The sequence below is a fragment of the Pipistrellus kuhlii genome, unplaced genomic scaffold, assembly GCF_014108245.1.
Source record: "Pipistrellus kuhlii isolate mPipKuh1 unplaced genomic scaffold, mPipKuh1.p scaffold_m20_p_5, whole genome shotgun sequence".
Classification (NCBI taxonomy): Eukaryota; Metazoa; Chordata; class Mammalia; order Chiroptera; family Vespertilionidae; genus Pipistrellus; species Pipistrellus kuhlii.
Window position 1 is genome coordinate 70,686,078 of NW_023425551.1, and position 25,295 is coordinate 70,711,372.

General features: G+C 43.2%; 1 protein-coding gene across 4 annotated transcripts in view; it reads left to right on the forward strand.

Annotated features, from left to right (window-relative positions):
- The window catches only part of ADGRF5 (adhesion G protein-coupled receptor F5), a 100,412-nt gene extending 81,297 nt beyond the window's left edge, over nt 1-19,115 (forward strand). For 2 of the 4 annotated variants that reach the window (XM_036413555.2, XM_036413554.2), the window contains exons 11-22: nt 469-639; nt 2,336-2,455; nt 2,605-2,814; nt 4,809-5,021; nt 6,667-6,825; nt 7,658-7,866; nt 9,879-10,058; nt 11,862-13,253; nt 14,536-14,577; nt 14,675-14,734; nt 15,356-15,440; nt 17,262-19,115. In XM_036413555.2, coding sequence (XP_036269448.1) covers nt 469-639; nt 2,336-2,455; nt 2,605-2,814; nt 4,809-5,021; nt 6,667-6,825; nt 7,658-7,866; nt 9,879-10,058; nt 11,862-13,253; nt 14,536-14,577; nt 14,675-14,734; nt 15,356-15,440; nt 17,262-17,341 — 2,921 coding nt within the window. In that variant the 3' untranslated portion in view covers nt 17,342-19,115. Of the gene's footprint in view, nt 1-468; nt 640-2,335; nt 2,456-2,604; nt 2,815-4,808; nt 5,022-6,666; nt 6,826-7,657; nt 7,867-9,878; nt 10,059-11,861; nt 13,254-14,535; nt 14,578-14,674; nt 14,735-15,355; nt 15,441-16,569; nt 16,637-17,261 lie in introns of all 4 variants that reach the window. The other 2 variants (XM_036413553.2, XM_036413556.2) reach the window with 2 other exon arrangements.
- The last annotated feature ends 6,180 nt before the right edge of the window (nt 19,116-25,295 follow it).

The window sequence follows — 25,295 nt, forward strand, 5'->3', positions numbered from 1 at the left end:
TCTTACATCCTCACCCCCCAATCTTCCCTCATAGGTTGGACAGTCTGTTTGATGCTTCTATGTCTCAGGTTCTATTTTTGTTCATCAGTTTATGTTGTTCATTATATTCCACAAATGAGTGAGATCAAGTGTTTTTTATATTAACTTCATTGTACCTAACTGCAATCCTGATCTGTGGTTATTATTATTTCTCCTTAGTTTACATTTGGAGAACCCGAGGCACAGAGCAGTGTCTTGACTTTCTCAACAATGCCCTGCCAGTAATTGCTTGAGGTTGGGATCTGTAGCCAGGCAACCTGGTTCCCAAGTCTACAGGTCTAACCACTACACATCCCTGTCACCTCTCAACTCAAAGAGAAAAAAAAACTAACTTAATGAATAACTCTTTTTCACTGACTCGACCTCCCTGCTACTGACTCAGAGAATCAGCCAACTGTGACAACAAAAGAACTGCTTGTGTCATTGCAGGGAACTCTGAAGCAGACTCAGGTTCCAGCTGCAGCAGGTACACCCTCAGGGCCGATGGGAGTCAGTGTCCCAGCGGGTCCGCCGGGAGGAAAGTCATCTACACGTGTGAGTTCACCAGCTTCCACGGAGCCCGAGGCAGTAAAAGCATAGAAGTGACGTTCACGTCTGTAGGTAAGGACTCTTACTAGCATTTCACCTCAAACCCAGGGCTGCCAATCAACTGAGAATATCCATGAGCCATAAAGCAGGGCCTTCCCTCCCTGGTGGTGGGAGTGCGGTTGGGGCAGAACGGCGAACAGGAGAGGATTTCCCTCTGTGTCATTTCAATTCACACAAAATCTTTAGCATAGGGAAGGGTAGGGGGTGCTGCTGGCTGCAGAGAGGGAACAGCATGCCCTGTGCTGGTGCAGAAAGTGGACCAGGAACTAGTTTCACACTTAGATTAGTTCTATTTAATCTTGAGTTTGCAATGAGTCTAATGCCACTAGTTCCTGCCTTTCCCTTCCATAGTTTCATCCTCCCTCTCTTGAATTCTCCTTCCCTTAGCCTGGCTCATTCTCCACTGCCTTTCCCTCCCTTGACACCTAATCTAGGACGCATGCTTCAGAAAGCTTAACAACCTGATACTTTGAGGGTATTTTATAGTTGTAACAATTTCTTTTCAAAATTTCAATTAATCCAACTTATTTAGGCCCCTTCAAAATATCATTTCTTCTCATATCATAACTTCAGCCCTATCGGCACTAAGAGGGCAGTCCAACTTGTTTTTCCACTCATCTTAGAAAAACGAGCTATGGAGCTAAGTCATGAACAAGTTGGAGAAGGACTTATTTATCAATGGACTTGTTACTCTTGTTCACATTTCCTTTTGTTATGACCTAGCGTTTTTACAAAGAGAGAGGTTAGGTTTATCTGAAAACATGATTGACATGCGTGTATGGGTCTTTTGAGCAAAGTGCAGTTAGTTGTCTGTCGTGAGCTCACTGGTACATGGCACGTCTTCACGCTGGGCCTGTGTCCTTAGGTGAGCTTTGGTTGTCTCAGGGACATGGTTAGCCTCCACTGAAAACCACGGGCCTGGTATTTTGACCTCATCTGAGGATCAAGAGAATGGGATTCAAAGGTCCAGGGGCCTTTTCTGTCTCGTAGAAGCCACTCCCCCTCAGAAAGCTATCCTGAGGTCACTGCAGCCAGGGAGGCACTGCCAGGGACACTTGAATCCCAGCTTCTAAAGGGGACTATGGAGACCCCTGGTTTTTATGATGTGACTGAGGATAAGATTAGACACCAGTTGGAAGAGCAGGCAGCCTCCGTGAGCTCCAGGCACGAACTGTTCATCTAAAGAAGACAGACATGAATGGCATTTTGAAATGTCAACTGTGTAAAAGAATTGCTCCAAGAGCCAGAGGCAAAACTAGTGGGAAGTTTTTATATTTGTAAAGGTCTTGTTAACATCCTCGGTGAATAACTCCTCATGAACCTATGAGGACATTCTCAGAAAGAGGAGTAAATGTAGAGATTTATGGTTAGACTGCCTGTATGGCCCCATTAGCCAGAGACAGTCCTGGGATCCCTTATGCTACTTAACATGTAGCTTCAGAAATCGCTTCTGTTTAGTATGTAGACTCAGTGGTAGGTCTAGGGGTAAAGTGCTGGGGATGCAAAGCCAAAGAAGAGAGTCCTGTTCTTGCGGGGCTCGCGTTTTTATGGAGGACAAATATAGAAAGAAAGAAATAAAAATACAATATGGTGTAACTCAGACACCTGGTGTCCCTTGAGATGTCGTGGAAGAGGTTGGAGGGGAGCTCGGGTTAAGTTAACATCGCTAAGTGCTAAGTTTGCAACCTTTTGCCCTGCTGATCATCAGGACATACATCCAGCCACAAAGGGGAAGTGCGCGAGCACCTAAGGCATGTGATGGAAATGAGTACAGTTCAGAGCACCACCGGGATCAGCCTAGAAACACATAAAGCCCAGGAGCAGCAAGGTACCAATCCCGCATTGACACAGTAGCCAGGACGGTCCACGCTTCCTGTCTCTATCTTAAATTTAACTCGTGTGTTGATGTCACCAGAAAGACTAAACATTGTGCTTGTTGTCGGTTTTCTCTTGTCTGTTTTGTTTGTATTCTTTCAGCCAACTTAACAATAACCCCGGACCCAATTTCTGTTTCTGAGGGACAAAACTTTTCTATAAAGTGCATCAGTGATGTGAGTAACTATGATGAGGTGTATTGGAAAACTTCTGCTGGAATTAAAATATACCAAAGGTTTTACACCGCAAGGAGGTATCCTGATAGAGCGGAGTCAGTGCTGACTGTGAGGAGCTCCACGAGGGAGTGGAACGGTGAGTGAAAAGCCAGTACTACTCTGCTGCCCTGGAAAACATGCTACAGTAGTTCCCATTCCCATTTCATGCAACAGCCCTTCTGGGGAAGATGTCATTATACCCATTTTACAGATATAGAGACTGAGGCTCAGAAAGGATCATAATTATGCCTAAGCCCCTATAGCTTATGTTGTCAAGCTAGGACTGGGACTTGTCTCTCATTTTAGAGCCTGTGCTCTTGCCATGAAGTTAAGAGGATTCTTATTAAAGGTACTTTTATCAAACTTTTGGCAGTGTTTCACCCAATTGTGGCTTTAAAATCTAGGAAAAGGATTTATAGGTCTGGATCCAAAGGAAGGAACATTTTTATTTCCTCTACTTCTCTGTACAATATTCATGTTGGAAAGGTATGCAAATCTTTGGGTGAAAGAGAGAATTGATTAAACTACTGTAATAAAAGCTGACATTTATTGAGCCCTTACTATGTGATAGACACTGTTCTAAGTGTTAAAGTGTATTAATTCACTTAAAACAATAAACTGAGAGGTAATGCTATTATTATCTCCATTTTGCAGATGGAAAAGCTGAGGCTCAGTGAGGTTAACTAAGTTGTCTAAGATTATGCATCTTATAAATAGCAGTGCCAGGGTGAAACTCTGGCTAGTGGCTAATTCTGAACCACTCCACTCTGACGTCTTTCACTAATTATAAGGTTAATCAGCCTAGATTCTGTGAGTCCCCAGTCTTCTTCATTTTTTTTATGAAGACCAGGAAACATTGTAGAAATAGTTATTGCTTGGATGTAGTAAAACATCAGGAAATGAGAGTATTTCTCTCCTATGGTGAACTCACACCTAGTTCTGTCCAAAGTGTTCTTTCCTTCTACAGGGGAATAGCTTAGGAGGAGCCATAGCTTTCCCAGTTACAGTCATTTATTAAACATTCTCATATTCAAGTGCTAAAAAAAACCTAGTCTCACCTAACTCAACTACACTTTCATTTTAATGGAATTTAAATTTTCCTTCCCTCCCAACAGAATTGAAAGGAGTTTCTTCTTGATTTTTGTTCTGCCTGATTTCCCTCCAGTTAGTTGCTTTTCTGGCTTCTCTAAAGATGGGTAAAAGAGAATAAATGTAAAATAAAAACTAAAATAAAATAAAGGATCTTACTAAATTGAAGGTGCTCTTTTTATCTTCCTGTACTGTCCCCATGATAGGTGCTCAAATGGTGGCTCATCCTCTGATGAGCCCTAATACTCAGTGGGAAAGGGTCCTTTCAAGAAATTCAACCCCAGTACTATCCACAGTCCACTCTGCCACTAAAAACTGGGCATGCAGGCTGCTCCCGCTGATGCCTCCCTTTTTACTCCAGCAAGGTCAGCCAGCACCTTACTTCCTTACTTTTAGACTTTTTTAGGTAAGAATGAGACATCAGACATTTAATTCCAGAGTACAGAGGCTGAGCTCTACCAAGAAATATTTCCCTTTCTCTCTCTTTCTCTCTCTCTCTCTCTCTCTCTCTCTCTCTCTCTCTCTCTCTCTCTCTCTCTCTCTCTCTCTCTCTCTCTCTCTCTCTCGTCATGGGCTCCTGGAAACTGAGGAGCCTACTCAGAGATGGAATGAAGGGGCATCACAGTATCACAGTGTTCCATCTGGGTAACAACTCTCTTCAAAGAACTTGCCACCCCAGCACACACCAAATTTCCCATTCATTCTCTGGTTAATGAAAGAGTCTTGGAGTAGGTATTGGGAACCTGTTTTGAAACCTGATTCCCCCAAACAGAGTGTATGGCTTTGGATAAGCCACTTAATTTTATTTGAAAGTAAGCAAATATTTAGGTGGCGCTCAGTTAGTCCTTCAAATACATAGAGAACTCAGGAGAGGAGTCTATCAAGCATTTCCTTACCCACTGTCCAGGAAAGCTTGGCAGGACAGCTAAGTCTCTTCTTAATCTTCTCAGCAAACACCCCTTGGGACTGAATTCCATCTCATTCTTGATTCCTTTCATCCAGGAACCTATCAGTGTGTATTTAGATATATGAATTCATTCAGTGTCGCCACCAAAGATGTCACTGTTCACCCGCTACCTCAAGAGCTGGACATCATGGTTGATCCTTTGGAAGCTTCAATCCCATGCACAGGTTCCCATCCCTTCATGTGCTGCGTGGAGGAGGATGAAGACTACAAAGTCACTTTCCAAGTGGACGCCCTGTCCTTTCCTGCTAGTAAGATGCCAGTTGCTGGGTTGTTAGGACATAATATTTCCTACATGGGGAGTCCAATAGCTTACATTTAAAGTAGACATGGGGATTGCTTCAGAGACCGAACATAACAGAGTGAATTCCAAAAGCCATTATTACCTCCTATTTTGATTTATTATTCTTGGTTTGTGGTAAAATCTCGAGGGTGGAGAGTCTATTTTTGGAGGGAGCCATTGAAGACAGTATTAAGGGACCTTCACAGGTCTTCCACCTCCTCATCATAGCTGACCAGACAATCTGATAGGCACTCCCTCCAAGCTATTAATCAACATACCATAAAAGTACCACAAATCCCCTTAAATGCACAGCTGAGCATGCAAAAAAGGAAGAGATAACCAAGTGCCAAACATAGAGAAAAACTAGAGGTAATGTTTTAGCTAAAGTGGGCTTCCTTGAGAGCATCTGCCAATATAAGAAACCCAGAAACGTGGCTTTGAAGGCTCTGGAGGCCATGGAAGGAAAGGTCTTCCTCCCTATGCAGTAGCTAAGGCACCTTAGCCCACCAGCCCAATGCCAGGCCCTTAAAAGGCGATTTGTGCATTAAAAAAAATAAACTAGAAAAGCAAAATTCACCTGCCAGAGTTAAGAACTTAGCCTCCTCTCTAGGCAAGTAAAAACTTTCCCTGAGAATTATAACTGCCTTGCCCTCATTTGGTTTGAATTTATACTACCTATGTGGTACTGAAGAGGTGAAATGGTCCTTTGGTAGCACCCTATGGCGCTTGGTAAAAAAAATAAATAAAATAAAATAAAATAAAAGAAATCAAATCCTCTCTAGTAGAATGTACCATCACTCAAGATCCCTCAGGACTCCTACAAATGAAGGTCAAGCAAATATGAACTCACACCCCCAAATGTCAAAACACAGACACCATCATTAGCAATTTATATTTACTCTTTCAAGAATTATTCTTGAAGACTTGCTCAATGCAAAACATTTAAGTAGGCCATGAAAAGGAGAAAACATAGTTAGGGTACATGCATTAATATGTAAACAAGCTCAGGTCATAAAAGGTAATGCATATAACATTAAATATCCAAATGAACAATATAGATCAAAAGAACACTGGAAGTTCAGAAAAGCAGGGACCAAGAGAATCTGGAAAGTTTAGAGAAGGTTGCATGGTATCCATCTGGAATCAATCTGGATATTTAAACATTCTGTGTTTCACATGCTTATATCCAGTGCTCTCTCAATGTGCCAAACACTGCACCAGACCCTGGCAGGGATGTGGAAAGAAAAATAAAACCAGCTACCTTCTCTTCAAGACCTCATGGTCTAATGGAGGAGACAGATCCATAAAAAGGCAGCTCTCAACCAACATGGTGAAGGCAAGACAGGATAAAGGCTCAGGACCTGCTGAGATTTATATAAGGCATTCTGAAAGGCATTCTACTTCTCCCAAACTGTATGGGCACAGAATGGTGAGGTTTGGCTGGCATGCATGCAAATGTGGGCTTGCTTACTTGTAGGCTGGAGGCATTTAAAAAAACACATTAAAAACCAATATGGCACATTCCTGGGGAAATGTTGCACAAGTCATTTTAACAAAATGTGTGCTCTGGAGATTCATGTTGTGACTTAATTCTTTCAATCATTCTGCCTTAGCAAAAGAAGTTCATGGAAAGCAAGTGTGTTACAAATTCAATTTCATGGCAAAATCAATAGTTTCCTGGTGCCCAAAACATGTTGACGTGTTCTGTCACTTCACCAATGCCGCTAATAATTCAGTCCGGAGTCGGTCTATGAAGCTGAATCTGGTGCCTGGTGAGAGCATTTTCAATTATTTTAAAGTGTTATACTCATGAGCAGGAATTTATTGATTTATTCATTCCCTCATTCATCCATTCAATAATATATGTTGAGCATCTTCCTATGGCAAGCCTTAAGCTAAGCAAAAGGGATTTAAAAAGAAATAAACCACGTTTTCTAGCTCCATGCTTGGGGAGAAGAGAGATGTGGTCAAGAATGTAAGTTCTAAACTTGACTGTGTGGTGGCCAGAAAAGGCTGCCTGGTGAGACAGGTGGGAAGGATGTGATTAAGAAAATCTTGCAGATGAAGTCATATTTCAGCTGAGTCTGGGAGGCTACACATTGCAGAGGACAGATACGTGCCTGAATTCCAGCCGGAGAGATTCTCATTTACTTGGGCTGTAGTGAGCCTGGACATTGGTATTTTCTGAGCTCTCCAGGTGATTTTAAGAGGCCAGAATTGAGAATCCCTTGGGTGAAGGCATTATATTCCTAAGGCGCCTAGAAATTTGAATATCTCTTATTAGATGAGCCCCTATGAAGCTGTCATTATTTCCCATGGCCTAGGTAGTCAAGGTAGCAGAGAGAAGTTTCCCGGGGACTGGAGGTGGGAAATAAATTCTGTTAGGAAAAGCAAGGGAAGATTAAACTCATATGTGTACAGAAAGCACTAAGAGGCTTTGGAAAGCCAGGGACAAAATAAAGACCTGGCTACCTGCAAAAAAATCACTGAAAGTAAAGGGAAAAATGAATTCAAACATCAAAATTCTACCTGAGCCAGACCCCATTTCCACTTTCTTTTCTCCTCCTTTCAGTTGTCCATTTTGTCTCCATGTTTCCAATGCAGGAGAGAGCATCACATGTCGAGATCCCATAATAGGTGTGGGGGAGCCTGGGAAAGTGATCCCGAAGCTCTGCCGGTTCTCGAACCTGTCCATTAGCTCTGCTAGTCCTGTTGGAGGGATCAAGATCTACAAATGCGTGGGCTCCCGTTGGGAGGTGAAGAAAAGTGACTGCATCTCTGCCCCAATAAACAGTCTGCTCCAGTTGGCCAAGGTGATCCTCAAACCTTTAACTCTGAGCTCTTAGTGGGGTCATCTGTCTAGCTTATGTCTCAGCACTAAGGAAAATGGGCTTTGGGCTGGTTTGTGTTGCTCTCAAAACTACTTGTATTTGTTTCTTAAAAAAAAAAAAAAAAAAAAAAAAAAAAAAAAAGACAAATCCAGAAGTGCTTACAAATTGTTTTAAATACAAATTTCAAGGTAACAAAATATGTGTTTTGCCTTAAAATCAGCTATATACCTTTACCTTGTCTTCTCAGTACCTTTTGTTCATTGCCTGCAAGGGATAGGTAGTATTATCCTCACTACCTGCTTTCCTTTAAATAATTTCTATAGTAAGCAAATAGTCCTGATATTTTAAGAAAGAGGAGCAACATAAACAAGTAAAATTGACCACTGCAAAAAAAAAAAAAAAAAAAAAAAAAAAAAAAAAAGTTGGGCTTTATACTTTATAGGTCTGAGATTTTCTCAATCCTTAGAGGTAACCAGTAGTTACAGAAGAAGGGACTAGCCTGTCTCTCTTACCTAGAATAGAGGTTACTGTCACGTGGTAAGGGAAAATTCCTTTCTTTCCATCAAAATAGATAAACACCACCTCATACTTAAGTCATTGAGAGTTAGAGACTGCCAAAATTCCATGAATTACAATAAATAAATACTGATGAGGCAACTAGTAGGGTTATAGCAGATGATGACATCTTCAGACAATTGGTTCCAAAATCCTCTCAACCTTAGAGGGAGAATTAAGAAAAAGAGGTGATATTGACTTATGTTTTATCTAATTTTATCTGTTTCTCCTCTTGTCTTATACCAAATTCATTAAAAATGCCTACTATGTATAAAACATTCTTATAGATGCTATCAGGGTGAAGAGGCCAAATGTGACTTGATAGATAATATGACAATAAATATATATTAATTTTGGGTAGGAGAATCAGGAAGTGCTGCTTGAAAAACTTGGCATCTGACTTGGCCTGTGATGGACAAAGCATTGGAGATATAAAGTATCCTAATTGAGAAAGATAGAAAGTATAATTTGAACTTGACATTGGGCCATGTCGAGTTCAAATTATACTCGACATGGCCTAATCTACCAATTCTAGATACCTGGATACATTGTCAATGGAAAAGAGGCATGCTGACCTATCATGTTCCATTGATTTATCCATTCAACATATACCGTTGAAAACCTACTGTGTGCCAATTCAGATGACTGTACTATGTTAGATATTATGGGATATGAGAAGAACAAGAAGAAATATAACTTATTTTTCACATTGTTACGGAGCTTATAATTCAATTGGAGACATTGAAATTAGAATACAAGATGACATTCATAGAGATATCACAAATGTAAAGTATACTAAGATGAATACTGATGCATTCAAAGGAATAAATTTCCATGTTGTAACACTCATCCAAGTTCTTCATAGAGAAGATCTAACCTGAGTTAATTCTTTAATTTTAAGTATGAGTTAGATAGAAAACACAAGTGTGATGATTGCAGATAGGGTGACAATATCGTTTATCATAGAGACCTGGACACTTTTAGAAAATAAAAGAGGGTCTGTTAGTAATTACATGGTTACAGAAGATATATGCCAGAACTATTGCAGGAAAATTGTGACAGTCACCCAACAGAGGAAATGATTATAAAAAGGAGAGCACAGCCAATGTGCTTCCATTCGGGCCATCTAAGTATCCGTTTTATTCAACTTTAATCTAGTTCTTTAACACTCACACCTGTTTTTCCTTCCCCCCAATCAGTCATCAGGTTGACATATGTTTTTCTGTTCTCCTATGTGTGAGGTCTTATGTAATATCCCATTCTGAAGGGCACACACAATTTAAGAGAAAGTACGTTATTTTATGAGATATACTCATGGGAATGGATAAAAAAGAAAATTATGAATAGGAAAGATTTTGTCATGGATGGATCAGCACAATTTAATGACCAAATTGATTGACAAGTGTTTTGTTGGTTTGTGTTGGCTTTTGTGTTGCCAGGCTTTGAGCAAGAGCCCCTCTCAGGACAAGAAGCTGCCTACATACCTGAAGGACCTTTCTGTCAGCACAGACAAGGTGGCACATGAAGTCAGCTCATTTCCGGGGAACCTGGGAGCAGTTGTTAACATCCTTGATTTGCTCTCAACAGTTCCAATCCAAGTGAATTCAGAAATGATGATGGTGAGTTTGTTTAAACCTTGCAAGTGTTTGGGGGTCTTATCTTTTCACCCCTCAGGACTGTGGTCAAGAAAGATAACACCTCTCCATTATAGCTTCTTCTCCAGCATTTCCAGAGCAGTGTCCTAGTTATGAGAGTCACATAACATGCTCTGCTACCTATGGCTTTTAGGGTAGCAGGGGTATTTCCTATATTCATTTTGGTACATTAGGAAGATTTCTTTAGTGAATCTCTTTAATATCTTCATTAAAATAGAATGAATTGTTATCTTCTTTCTAGGAAAAGTAGGAATTAAAGGCTTTCAGTATAGGATGCTCAAAGGTCTAGCACTAAACTTTGAAGCAGTCAGGGTTCTGGGAGGAAAGAGAATTCACCTGCAAAAATGGTGATGAAGACACTTGAATGAAAGATTGTTTCAAGACATAAAGCCAGGATTTAAAAAAAGAAAAAGAAAAAAGGGGGGGGGGGTGTGGTTTGAGATATTCAGGGACCAGCAACATTTAGGAGCCTTTACTACCCCTGGGACTGAAGGAGAAAGAGGAAACAGTGTACCCACAGCTGACTGAGAGCTGAATCCCTGGAGGAGGGCTCACTCAGCAAAAGCTATAGTCTCAGAGGGACATAGCTATTGCCAAAGATGTGCTTAGATGGTGTGGATGGGGGAGTGGGGTACAGTGGGTAGTAGAAAAATCTATTTTAACTTTTTCCTTCTCCCACCATCCTGTCCGCTGCTAGTGCTTCCCACTGGCCAACTGGCAAGCAGTTTGGGTAATAAGAGTTTAAGGAGATTATACAGATTTCCTAGGGCTGCTATTCCAAATTGCCACAAACTTGGATGGCTTACAATGACAGAAATTTTTTATTCCAGGGTTTTTAAGGGTAGAAGTCCAAACTCACTGTGTCTGCAGGGCCATGTTCTCTCCAAATGCTCTAGGGGAGGAGAGAGAGTCTTCCCTTGCCTCTTCCAGATTTAGTAGCACTAGGCTATCTTTGGCTTGTGGCTCCCTCCTCCTAATCTCTGACTTGCTCTTCACAAAACCTTCTCTGCTCCATTTATCTTCTCCTTTTCTATCTCTTATATGGATAATTGTCATTGGATTTAGGGCTCACCTAGGTAATTCAGGATGATTTCCTATCAAGATCCTTATCTGAATTATATCTATGAAGACCCTTTCTCTAGCTAAGGTCACATCCTATACACAGGGTCTGTGTATAGAACATGTCACTTTTGGGGCCACTAGCCGACTAACTATAGGGGGCTCATAGTTTCAGAGAACAAAAAGCAAAAGAGCGTAGAGAAATTACATTGAGAGAAGGCATACACGGAAAATGACAAGCCCAAGTTTACAAGAGAATCAAAATGTTTAGCAAAAACAGAAAGATGCTTTTGACAACAACAGCATTGCTCATTTGATGCTCAGCATTTGAGAGGGTCTTTTGTGACTACCTTGTGGGTGAAATACCAGCCATCAAAAAGCCTTTAGAAGCCTGAGGTTAAAGATAAAATAAATTAATTAATGAAGATCTCTGGTAGCCTACTAAATTGGCCTTAGGGAGTGGTTGAGGGTGGTTCTCACTGTCACTATTGCTGAATGCTTACATCTCAGTCTTGGAGACCAACCCATCCTTTGCTAACTCCCTGCCATAGGAAGGGGGTTCCCAGGTCTCCACAGCCTGTGATGCCTCCTTTTCCTCTTCTTGTTTCCTCTTACTCATACCCACTCCATCAGTTTCCAAAGATACTTTTTTCTCTTGTATAATTGAAATAATTTGTTTGATTTGATCCCATGTCATGTCAATTACAGGACATTCTCTCTACACTCAATGTCATCCTTGACAAGCCCATTCTCAGTACGTGGAAGGTGTTACAACAGCAACAGACCAACCACAGCTCACAGCTACTAGATTCTGTGGAGAGATTTTCCCGAGCATTACGGTCAAAAGATAGCACCGTCTTGTCCATCTTGCACACTAACGTGCAGATGAGGGGCATGGTAATAAAATCTGGCTCTCCACAACCTTACGAACAGAAGTTCATTTTCTCAGACTCTGGCCTCTGGGGCAATGTGGCTATTAACGAGCGCCACGTGGAGAATCTGCAGCCAGACACATCTATTGTCACCGTGGCTTTCCCAACTCTCAAAACCATCCTCGCTCAGGATACTCAGGGCAAGCATTCTGCAAACAGCTTAGTGATGACAACCACTGTCAGCCATAAAATAACCGCTCCATTCAGGATTTCAATGGCTTTTAAGAACAACAACTTCTTAGGTGGGAAACCACAATGTGTCTTCTGGAACTTCAGCCTCGCCAACTATACAGGAGGGTGGGATAGCAGTGGGTGCTATATGGAAGTCGATGGGGACAGTGTCAACTGCACCTGTGACCACCTGACGTCATTCTCCATCCTCATGTCTCCTGACTCCCCAGACCCTGATTCTCTCCTGAAAGTACTGTTGGATATCATTTCCTACATTGGCTTGTGCTTTTCCATCCTGAGCTTAGCAGCCTGTCTAGTTGTGGAAGCTGTGGTATGGAAGTCCGTGACCAAGAATCGGACTTCCTATATGCGTCACATCTGCATAGTGAACATTGCAGCATCCCTTCTGGTTGCTGACATCTGGTTCATTGTGGCCTCCACCATCCGGGACCATCACTACGTACTCAACGAGACAGCCTGTGTGGCTGCCACCTTCTTCATCCACTTCTTCTACCTCAGCGTCTTTTTCTGGATGCTGACTCTGGGCCTCATGCTCTTCTACCGCCTGGTTTTCATCCTGCATGATTCAAGCAAATCCATTCAGAAGACTATTGCATTTTCTCTCGGCTATGGATGCCCTCTTATCATCTCAGTCATCACAGTGGGTGCCACTCAGCCTAGGGAAGTCTACACGAGGAAGAATGCCTGTTGGCTCAACTGGGAGGACACCAAGGCTCTGCTGGCCTTTGTCATCCCAGCCCTGATCATCGTGGTGGTGAACATGACCATCACCGTTGTGGTCATCACCAAGATCCTGAGACCTTCCATTGGAGACAAGCCCAACAAGCAGGAGAAGAACAGCTTATTTCAGATCACCAAGAGCATTGGGGTCCTCACACCACTCTTGGGGCTCACCTGGGGTTTTGGCCTCGCCACTGTGTTCGAGGGAAGCAATGCTGTGTTCCATATTGTGTTTACCCTCCTCAATGCCTTCCAGGTAAGTTCTGAAGTGCCAGTCTCACAGGAAGTATCTAGGCAGGTGGGACAAGTTAATGACAGAAACACAAACAGAAGTGGGAATGGGGAAGGATTTTAGTTCAGAGGAAGACCTAGCCCTAAAGAGCAGCAATCACAAGAACTCAATAAGGTAGAAAGGACACGTTCCTCTGTTCCCATGGAACCTCATACCTCTTATCACCTGAATTATAATTGAGTTGCACATGTGACTCTCTTAGAAATGTCCTGGTAGTACAAGTAGGAGGAGAGTCCCTTCCCTACACTGGATTTTGCTATTTACCCAACATTATCTTGATGCTATCTATTATCTTCTAAAAGAAAAAATCCTCTATTAAACCAAGTAATCACTGCAGTTAATTTCCATAAACATTAAATGAGATTGCTCTTTGAGAGGTCAGGGACAGCATTTGACTTATCTATCATTATATCCCTGGTGCCTAAAAATGACCTTGGCCCAAATTATGTGCTCAAATTAACCAGTTGACAAATGAAATGAATGCTATGTACCACATAGAATGTTCTCTGGAAGCACTTGCTGAAGAACAAAAGAAATAATGTCTTATGTAAGGTGGACATTCTATTCTATTATACTAAAATGGAAAAAGATGCCCTCTTCCTCTCCTGCAGTGCATAACTCATTATAATACAAGCCGATGGGTTAGCAAAGCTTCAGCCAAGGTACAGATAACAAGCCTTTGAAGCACAAGGAAGGAAATACTTCATTCTGATCTCACATGTGGGTGGGTAGGAAACACAGGCCCCCATGAGCTGGTGAGGAGGTCGGAGGTCTGGAGGGGAAGTTGAGACAACACCCCCAGATGCTTATACCAGGACTATGCAAATTCTAATTTCTGCTATTGGGCCCAAGGCTTCAAATTATAAAGCTCATGTCTGCTGACATTTGTAATATGCCTTGACTAGAAGGAACTGATTATTTCACTCCATGGCCCAGGTCCTCGTCGTAACTATGTGAGGGCTACTGTAGCATAAGAGATATGTCTAATAGCGTAACCAGCAGGACCTCCACTTCACAATGGAGGGGAAGTAAGGAAATAGAAAATACCCTGATAACATAAAAGCATTTAAAGTCCCTGGTGTGGACCTACTGCATCTCTCTTAATGTCATCTACTGGGCTCACTCCATAAACCCAGGTGTGGGAAGAGGTAGTACAAATTCAATTTCAGGTTAGCAATACTTTCTATTTTGTGGGACAATAAAATATAATTGAAATGCACTTCCTCCCAATTTTTTTTTTTTTCAGGGATTATTCATTTTGCTCTTTGGATGCCTCTGGGACCAGAAGGTAAGAACATGACAATTTCATGCTCCTGGAAAAGTCCAAGGTGCTCGTGGCAAGTAGAATTTATGGTGGCTTTTTGTTGTTGTTATGAAAAATGCAGGTACAGGAAGCTTTGCTGAAAAAGTTTTCTCTGTCAAGATGGTCTTCACAGCACTCAAAGGTAACTCTTTCCTTTGTAGAGACTTTTGAAAAACCCTCTCCACAACTCGTTTTAGCATAGATGATCCCAATGTTTTTGGTTCTCTCCTGATTCAACCTATTACACACACTATGAACCATCATTAAGAAACTGTCCTCACATCTTTAAATGGGGACAAATAGCACAGATAATGTCAACTGAAAGTTAAAATCAAATTTTTATTTTCAATGAGAAATAAACAGGGAGAGTCTGATGAGAGGGCAGTGGAAAACACAATTTGAGAAATAATAATAAATAGAATTTTCTGTAATTCGTTTTGGAAAATAACAATTGCACTTAAATATATTTCTCTGTTTCCACCTGTCAGAAGATACCAAACTCTATAACAATAAAATTTTTTGAAAGTTATTTTCCTAATACCGGTGATGATATTCCAGTGTCTCATGGTGCTCCTGCTTGACTGGTTTTAAGGAGAAATGCATGCTTATCCGCTTATCCCTGCTCTCACCTTGAAGTGGCATGAGAGATATTCAGACAGTGACCACTAGAGGGCAGCAAGTGAATCCTACTAGAGATACAGGAGGGCCTTGGTCTAACACATTTGCATGTAATTGTCTTTTTTTTTTCTTTCCTCATTTCTAGTCAACATCCCTAGGTTCGTCAACACCTGTGTTTTCTATGAGTTCTCCAATATCAAGAAGATTTAACAATTTGTTTGGTAAAACAGGTACGTAGTGACCCCTAGATGCTCCCTGGGTTGATCCAAACAAAGTGCTCTGATGGGGAGACTCAAACCCCTGCTTTCCCAGTCCCTACACATGGCATTTACTATACAATGGCCTCATTGTGGGTAGAGGTTAAACACAGGAACTTGTTTAGATTTTCCCAAACCACCAGGAGGCTGGTGAAGGGTAACTTCCTTCAGTGGGAAAACTAATAACTTATGAGGAGTAAGATTGGGAGAATGTAGAAAAGTCTGCAGACAGCTGTCTGTCAAAAGGGTATCAACCCTACCAATGGGGACTGTGAACTGCCCACCTTGTCAAACACAGACCACTCTTCTATTCCTGTGAAATGCAACTAGGTGGATCATATTTCTAGGCTGTGGTCCAGCAGAGACTATGTTCAGAAAAGCATATTATAGAAGCCCATGCACTGGGTTCCTTTTTGCTTTTTTGCTTTTTTTCTTTTGGAAAGTGCATGTTTTACACATTGACCTTTATGAAAGTACACATACATGTAAGAGGGATCCCCAAGTCAGCTATGCTATCAGAAACATGCACAGGTAAGTGTCCACCTTGGAGGCTCACAATAAACAATATTCACGGCTTTGGGCAATGAGCCTCAGCTATTTGGCAAGTTGAAACTCTGTGCCATGCCACGACGGTCTCCATGAACATTAGCAGCACAATTCCTTCCAGCTTCTTGTAACCAACCAGTTCTCACAAATGTGGTGTTTCAGATTTCAGTTTGAGGCGTTACACGAAACGGGAGGGCGTTCCCTTTTGATTTTGAAGGTTCATGAACTGGACCTGCTGAGAAGGGACGAGGCCCTCAGGGGGTGTTAGCACTGTTGCACTTGACCATCACTGTCGCCAGAATGTGTTTGCCCTTTGCTTTAAAGTGAAACTAGTGAAAAGTCTATGCAATGATTCCACGTAACATGGAAGGCCAAGAAAAGCTGTCGGTTGTTTCTGAATCACACAGACCAAACTTGGACTTGGAGCTGTTCCCGAGGTCCCGGGGCCTTGGATTCCCCATCATTGCCACTTGGTAGCCTCTCGGGACAGAAATGCAGCTCCCGATGACCTCATGGAGGGGTTCATAATCACTGTGACTTTGGTTTATGTTGCCAGCAGCCCCACAGGGGCCCCCAAGCAGTGATGGAAACCTTGTTAGCAGTGGCAGTTCACCAAACTGATGGTAGGGTGGCCACTGTGTCCCTTCCCTTGCTCGACACTTGTCCCCTCCTCTCCCCATGCTTAGTCCCAGCTTCCTGCTGACACAGCCTGTGTGGTGGCTCCTGGTGCCCTCCCTGCTGCACTCGCTCTCCGCACTTCCGGTAGCATCCCCTGGCGTCTCCTCTTTCCTGGTCTTGCTTCTTCTTCCCCTGCAGTTTTCTCTTTTCTTCCCATCTCTCACTTTCCCCCATCTCCTTCAACTCAGCTTCCAGGCCCTTCCCAAGAGCTTCCCAAGTCACCCCAATCCAAGGGGACCAGGAGGTTTCCTCCCAGGGATGTCCCATGCATGTGGTGGCATGTGGAGGGCTGCCCATGTGGAGACGGCTCTGTCCTCTGTAGAAATCTGGCTGCTGGTGTGATGGGAAGTAGTTAGTGCTTGTCTTGTCGGCTGCCACGCACGCTTGAGAATGACAGTTTTGTCTGTTCTCGGGCACTGAGGAGGGCGGCACGGGTTTGATTCTGGCACGGCGAGCTTACCTGGCTCTTGGACTAGAGCTCCCCCTCGGGCCTTTAGAAAAGGCCCTCTTCTCCCGCCACGTGACCACCCAGGCCGGGCTTTTGGGCTGAGCTGCTGTTCTTTGTTTCAGGAACCTACAATGTTTCCACCCCGGAAACAACCAGCTCATCCTTGGAAAACACGTCCAGTGCTTATTCGTTGCTCAACTAAGAACAGGAGAATCCAACCCATGTGACTCTCGGGGAACAGTGACTGCGCTCCGAAAAAGAGATCCTTTCCAAGCCCTGAGTAATGCATCCCTCGCAGGCTTCTGGGAGCTGATGCCCAAGAGACTGTTCCAGTAGGGAAGAGCCTTTCTTTTGTAAAGACGGACGAAAAGTAATTGTTCCATTTATTTTTGCTGCCCCACCCCCACCCACCCTTTGTGTGATACCAAATGTGTATAGTATTTAAGTGAAACTCAGTTTTCCCAAAGCCCAGCTATCTGTCTATATTGTAAAATAGAATTTCAAAGAGACATTCTCACTTTTCACATGTTGGTCACAAAGATAAGCTTTCATTAAAATAATAAGTAAAAATGCTAGTACCTAGGAAATACTTCAGTGAATTCAAGCAAGGAAGGAAGGAAGGAAGGAAGGAAGGAAGGGAGGGAGGAAGGAAGGGAGGAAGGAAGGAAGGGAGGAAGGAAGGAAGGGAGGGAGGGAGGAAGGGAGGGAGGGAGGAAGGGAGGGAGGGAGGGAGGGAGGGAGGGAGGGAGGGAGGAAAGGAGGAAGGAAGGGAGGGAGGGAGTGAGGGAGGAAGAAAGGGAGGATAAAAACAACATTAAGAGCCACATTTTAATATTTCCATGTTCATGATCTAAAACAATTACTAGACAATGCAACATTGAGAATTAAAAAGTGGCTCAAAAATGCAAACTGAAAGAAAGTCATAGGGAAAGTTTAATTCCTCTTTGGTATTTTCTTAGCAAAGTGGGGGGCGCAGGGAGAGAATTAAGGGCAAAAAATAAAGAGAAAATTACATCATCAGGATGCTTTCAAGTGGATAATAATATTGACCAGAAATTGTATAGAAGGAGATATGATCCTACACATCTATTTTTTAATATATTTTTTGCATTTAAGGTTTGAGCTAAGTGGAATGAATATGCAAAGAAATTGTAATAACCATCCTTTATCTGATCCAAGCAAGTCCAACTGCTGATTACATTTTTATAGTTTATAGTTTTTTAATAGCTTATCAGAAAAGTCTTATGTTTTGGTTTTGTTCCACATCTTGAAAGCAAAAATAAAAAAGCGTATTTTTTATGCATTAATTGCCAAATGTGATATATTGCACTGAAAACAGATCCCAACTGTCCTATATTATATGTATAACAGCTTCCAGGTACTTCTCTGTGCATTATAGACTAGATCTTAATAATCTACAGCACTGTTTATTACTGTTATTGTTACTGTGGATCTATTGGGCTTTGGTGTATTGTGTAGCTCTCTTTGTATTAACTCTCTCAGTCTTTAAGTCTCCAGACCAATATACGTGTAGAGTTTTGTACAGTGTAACTTGTGTTCATTCCAACCACTTGGAAACCTTCCGGAAAGTTCTACAGCTGGCTAGTCCAAGCTCTCACTGACACTTCCTCTTGATGAACAGATGGTGGAGGTTTTCCAAAGAATTTGTTTATTGTGATTTGTGAGTGTGTGTGTGCCTTTCTTACAAATACAAATATTTATTAAATTTGCATCCATATTAAAGTCAACCATGTGCTGCAGCTACAGCAACCATGTATTCCAACCAAAGTCATAATGAGTCAATAAAACGTGGGACTCCCTGGGAAATAGGGCCCAGGGGCTCCTCATTCGGACCAAGGACCTGCCCACCAGAAAGATAGGACAAAAGGGGCTGAGAAACAACAACCATTAGTTTATCAAGGTTCAAAAGAGTTTTCTTTTAATATTTTAACTCATTAAAAATATCTTCCTTTTAATTCTAAAGTTTATCCTGGCTTTCTTTTCTTCATGGGGAGTGGGGGCAGGTGGAATAGATAAAAATATTAACATTGTTCAAAGTAAATGAACTCTTTATTTCTACATATTCACAAATGGCCTAGACATCGAGTCCCACGTTTGTTGAATGTTGTCACCTCATTATTGCAATGGAATAATTCATTATTTAAAGCCCCTAAGGGAAATGACCATCAATCAGGCTACACCATTCTCCAGAGCACGATCAACTGTGGGCAGGGCTCAGTCCTGACAAGTTGGAGGACCTGCTGAAGTAGAATGAGACATTAGGGAAAGACCGGCTTTGGCTGATCGGGTGCCTGGGGTTTTATCAGGGAGAACAGAGGCAGAGGTACCACTGTATTAGCAAGGCCATCTTGACACGACCAGCCAAGGAAAGCAGAGAGCTGGCGAGGAGGCTGTGGTTCACATGTTCAAAAACACAATGGGGCCAGAAACACTGAGTTCCAGCCACTTCTGCAGGGCTCCTTTGGGAATCATTGAGTTCGATGTTGTGAAAGGAACCTCTGTAATGGCAGGAACCTTTGGCAGCGTTCCATAGAATGTGCATCTGGCCATCTGCCCACATTCGTTAACTGAGGCACGTTCCCTCACCACACACACACACACACACACACACACACACACACACACTCCCAAGGCGTGCATGTGCCTCCCACCTCATGAGCCACAGCACTGGATGCAAATTCCAGAAAAGCCATGTAAATAAAAAGTTGGAGAAATAAATTTTGGTTTTCTCTCCCACCTGCAAGATACATAGTTCAAGCCCTGCTCTTGGCCAAGAGTATCCTAAACTGACCAGTAGAATTCAAAGCTATAAAGGAGCGCACCCATGAATCTGTAACTGTATGAATGTGAGTAATTAATATAAACTACAGAAATATTCTTTGGGAAGATTGTAAGTCCAGTGTGACACATCGTATCTCTTTTTATCTTTTCTATGAAATGTATTGGGGTGACACTGGTTAACAAAATTATGCAGGTTTCAGGTGCACAATTCCACAACACATCATCTGTACACTGTATTTATTGTGTGTTCACCACTCAAGTCAAGTCTCTGTCCATCACCATGTATCTTCCCATACCCTCCTTCACCTCCCCCATCCCCATCACGTCACCTCTTGAATGAGTCACATGTTCACCATCCTTTTCCCTGTTTCTTATTGTTTGTGTGGACAAAGAAAGGAATGAAGCATTCATGGATTGTTTAGGAGTTGGTTGCTCTGGCCAGAAATGAAGTAACACAGTGGGAAATCACAACCTTTGTGGTTTGTGTAAAGAACTTCAGAGGGGCTTGTGTTGGAAGGTTAAAGAAAAGGCTGTGAAGAGAAGAGAAAGATGATAGCAACCAGTACGTGCAGATGCAGGGGCGGAGTTACTCTGAGGGAAGTAGAACAGGAAGTCACAACCATTTGAGAAGAGGAAATAGGGGTGGTCGTGGAAATGCCATGTGGGTGGAATGCATTTCATGTGAGGCGTGTGATGGTAATGTCACATGACTTCAGCATCCCGAAGGGACAGTCAATGACTCAGGCCAACAGGAACCGGATTCCCCGAGTGTGCAAAATAGATGAGGGGCTTACGTTCTCTCTTATGTATTTTCTTTTAAGTCAATGAATATTGTCTCATCATTTCAAAGATGTTAGCTTTGAAATGAGGTGCTATAGATTTATAAAATTGGAATTTAGGATTTAAAATCTTGTCTTAGTATGCCAGCACACAGTTCTGTTTTCCTTTCATGCTTATAACAATAAAATATTTTACAAGAGCTGGTAAAATACATAAGTTGTCTGCTCTTTTTAAAAAAATATATTTTATTGATTTTGTACAGGGAGGAAGTGAGAGAGATAGAGTTAGAAACATTGATGAGAGAGAGTTATTGATCAGCTGCCTCTTGCACATCCCCCACTGGAGATATGCCTGCAACCAAGGTACATGCCCTTGACCGGAATCGAACCCGGGACCCTTCAGTCCCCAAGCCGATGCTCTATCCATTGAGCCAAACCGGTTTCAGCAGTTATCTGCTCTTTTGCAACGTTTACTTTTGCTGTTGCTGTTTCAGGCATTGTCCGCCATGTCAGCCACAATTTAACTCCATTATCCGCACAATGAATGATCCCTTCCATTTCCCAGGCAGGGGAGGAACAGGAGGATGTGGTGCCTGAAGCTCAACCACTGAGCTCAGCTGACGGGCAGTGCTGATGCTTCTCCTCGCACCATCCACACCTCCACTCAGCATGTGGAGCCCAGAAGCTTACAGAGGGTTTAAACAGGGGTCCTTGAAGTACAGCTTTTTTAGGACCTAACTTTGTGGGAAACAAACAAACAAATGTTTGTGGTAACTTTTGTGTGTGGTCTGGCTGGAGCCCTCATGGACAGCTGAAACAGAACCCTGGGAGTTGTTGGCCATAGATATTTCCCCGTATCTCCCGTATTCACTGTTTTCTATTACTGTGTAGCATATTACCACAAATTTACAGGCTTACAATACTCATTTGTCATTGCACAGTGTCTGTGGGTCAGAAACCTGCGCATGGCATAACTGGGTCTTTTGCTCAGGATCTTACCTGGGGGTCTTCCTCCAAGCTCACTGCTTTTGGGCAGAATTCCATTCCTTGGGGTTGTAGGACGGAGGCCCTCAGCATGCCCTCAGCATGCCCTCAGCTCCTACAGGTGTCCTGCTGTCTCCTGCCAGGGGCCCTTCTCCACAGTGAGACAGTTTGCTTCTTTAAAGCCAGTAGGAGAGTTTCTGATTTAACGCTCTCTGATCTCTAGGTTCTTTAAAAGGGTCACCTGATTAGGTCAGGATCATCTCCCTTGTGATTAATTCTAGTCAGGTGATTAGGGACCTTTTAATTACCATCTGCAAAATCCCTTCATCTTTGCTATGTAATATAGTTTACCCTGGGGAATGATATCATATACATAGGTCCTACCCATAGTCGAGGGGAGGTTACGCAGAATATTTCATCAGATTGTTTAAACAAACCAACAAAGCGAAGGATCTACGCTGCTCTGCAGAATCTGTGAGAGGCGTTGGCTGTGACCTGTGAACATGCATTTATCCATGAAGGTCATCACACCCACAAGGGTTGCTCCTGCAGCATCAGTAAGGAAGCTCTCCTGCTGAAAACATTCCATTTGCTGAATATGCAAATGTGAAGGATGTCAACTTTCCCAAAGAGGTGGCTTGGAAAGGCTCAGTTTAACCAGATGAGAAGGGGCACACCCACTCAGGAGCTGACAGCCTTCCTCAGAAGGCTGTGTGTCTGGTGGCCAGGTAGAGTGATCCCAGGAGCTAATGTGCCCTTGACAGTGAGGCCGGCAGATCAGAGACCGACCTACACAGGTGCCAGCCAGGCTCTGAGCTTTTATACACCTGACCTCCCAGTCCTTAGAAATGAAGTCCAAATGCCCCTCTCCCCATGGGCACTTCTCACCCTTCAGACCTCCCCAGGAAATGCTGCCACCTGCAGCCCACATTGCATGCCCACAACTGGCCATGCACCTCTCAAGGGGTTAAACCTTGGCCATCATATATTTGCATGGGCCAAGGCACCTCGTCTGGAGTTCCCTGCTCATTTGAACGGATTTTTCTTTTCTTTTCTTTTTTAAGATAATGTTACATCATTTACAAGGAAGATGTGCATTTTTTGTGTTTGGAAGACTTCCCCCCTCCCTCTAGCTTTATGACTTTATTAATATAGACAGGGAGCGAAGCATGCTTCCTATAAACACTTTATAGGAGAATGACTGCAGCTTGCTTTGAACTTCTCAGGAAGGCCTTGAGAGCTGCACTGCCTAATGGAACTATTATAGAATTGAGTCACGTGCATTTTCATTTTCAGTAGCCACATTTTTAAAAGTAGGTAAAATCAATTTCAATGATTCATTTTATTTAACCCAATATTTCCAAATCATTATTCCAAGATGCAATGAATACGCTGATTCATGAGAGAATTTACTTTTATTTTGGTACTAAATCCATACTGTGCTTTACACTTATGGCACACCTCAGCCTTGTTTCCATTGCTTAATAGTCACACGATCCAGAAGCTACTGCATGGGGCAACCAGCTTCAAAGTATTAATACAAACCAGGAACAAAGGCTTTGTGCTACTCACAACCGCTGCCTGCCGCACACCGCCAGCAGGGTGGGGAAATACAGTGAGAATAGGCCTGCATCACATCACCGGGGCTGGGCTATGTATGTGCAGGTTCTGTGCATAGAACCCCAGCCCCTCCGAGCCTGCCTGAGAGCCACACTGACAGAAATGTTCCTTGGGGATTGCTGACACACATAGGGCCTTGGCCCCAGAAAGTCACAGCTTCACATCTTCCCCAGGAAGGAGGAACTGCCTGGGGATCCCCACAGGCCTTCTGTCCTGGAGGACAAGCTGACTGTGTCATTCCTGTGTCGAGGCACAAAGAGCAGGGCTCCCGCACCAGGCAGATGGCTTTACTTGCTCTTGGAACCCTTCTCTAAACTCCCGTGACCCTTGGTTTGCTCGTCTGAAAAATAAGGAGCATTCTCATCATCCCTCAAGGCCATTGTCAGGCTCAAAAAGCAGAGTTTGTTCAAAGATGTTTTGTAAACGATCAAGTGTTGTGCAAATAACAGATTATTTCCACATCTCTGTGAAAGCAGACAGAGGCTGACCCCAGGGGAGCCATGGGGCAGGGACAGTAACCCCCCTGCCTGTAATGAGATTCCAGGACAGTTTAAGGCCAGTGCCTCGGGGCCTTCAGAAGGGCACTGGATCCAAAGGGCACTGGATCTGGCACTCAGGAGGGAGTGAAAGGGTGCTGGAGAAATTGCTGACTTTGAAGATTTCCTTCAAGCTAATTCTGTATGTGATGAGCTGACTTTTCTTACAAGGCCCCAAAGCACACATGTAAATAGGCAGAGTTTTAATAATGTTCCCCAAAGACTTGCCTTCACACTGACCTTTTCTGCTTCCCTCTTTCTTGCCTCAGAATGCTGAGTCACCATCATAACTCAGCTTCTAGCTACCCCACCCAAAGGGCACATATCAGATTCCTGTTGCCCAACAGTATAGTCTGAGGCCCAGGCCTGTCCCCACCCCAGGTGCCTTCAGTACCCCTCTAATGGGTGGGGGTGGGGGTGGGGCTGTAACTACATCAGTGCCCTTCAAGCTCAGGCCTGGAAACCAGATGGCCCCAGAGGATGAAAGTGTGGGGAAGCAGGAAAGCCTCACTGTTGTGATTAGTGAGTTCCCAGGGGATGTCTGCTCTGAGTGATGCCTCTCCAGCACCAAATGGGTCCACATGCAGACTTCCTGGTGCCCCTTTCTTCCAGTGTACTAGCAGTGGCGTCATTCAAACCCCTCTCTGCCCTCAGAGACTCTGATCAAATTATCCCTCATCCCTGTAGATGCCAGGAGACTGGAATTGGCCCCCTGGACTGGGCTAGTGACCTCTTCACCCTCTCTCTGCCCCCATTGGTGGTACTGAAGGCATGGTGCAGCCTGCAGCACCCAAGACTTTCTATCCCCCAATCTCAGAGGCTAGGGTTCCCCCCACCCCAATCTTTCCTCTTCCATGCATGAACAGCTATCCAAGTTTATCCTCAAGCACATTCTAGAGAGGAAACAATTCCCATAAGCCTCCTACTCTTAGTGAATATAGTGCAGACAGAGAAAGAAGCAAAGATGGGCTCCATGCCAGAGCCCCTATGCCAGAGCCCTGGTATTTATCTCCAAATCCCCCTTTCCTATGTGGGCCGGACATGGCTTCCTAGAATAGAGATATAGTCCTCGTGGGTACTTTAAAACTGATTTTCTAGATTCTTTCATGTCCCTTTTACCCATAAACTTTGAGATGAAGAGTTCAAAGGTCACGAGTATTCCCACTGCACAATGGCCATGGCTAGGGGATATGTGAGCCCTTTCGCACCCCAGCGTTCTTATTCTTTAATACAGAGCCAAGTCCCAAATGAAGTATGCTGGTGACTATTCAAATCTAAACAGACAAACCCAGGGGCCCAGAAAAAAAAAAAAAAATCAAAAAAAGGCTTTTTCTCAGCATGAAAAGCAACAGGAACTGATTGGGGAGGTCATGGGAAGACTGCAATTGCAGCCCATGTCCTACGGTCAACAGCACAATCCCAGAATGACTTGGGG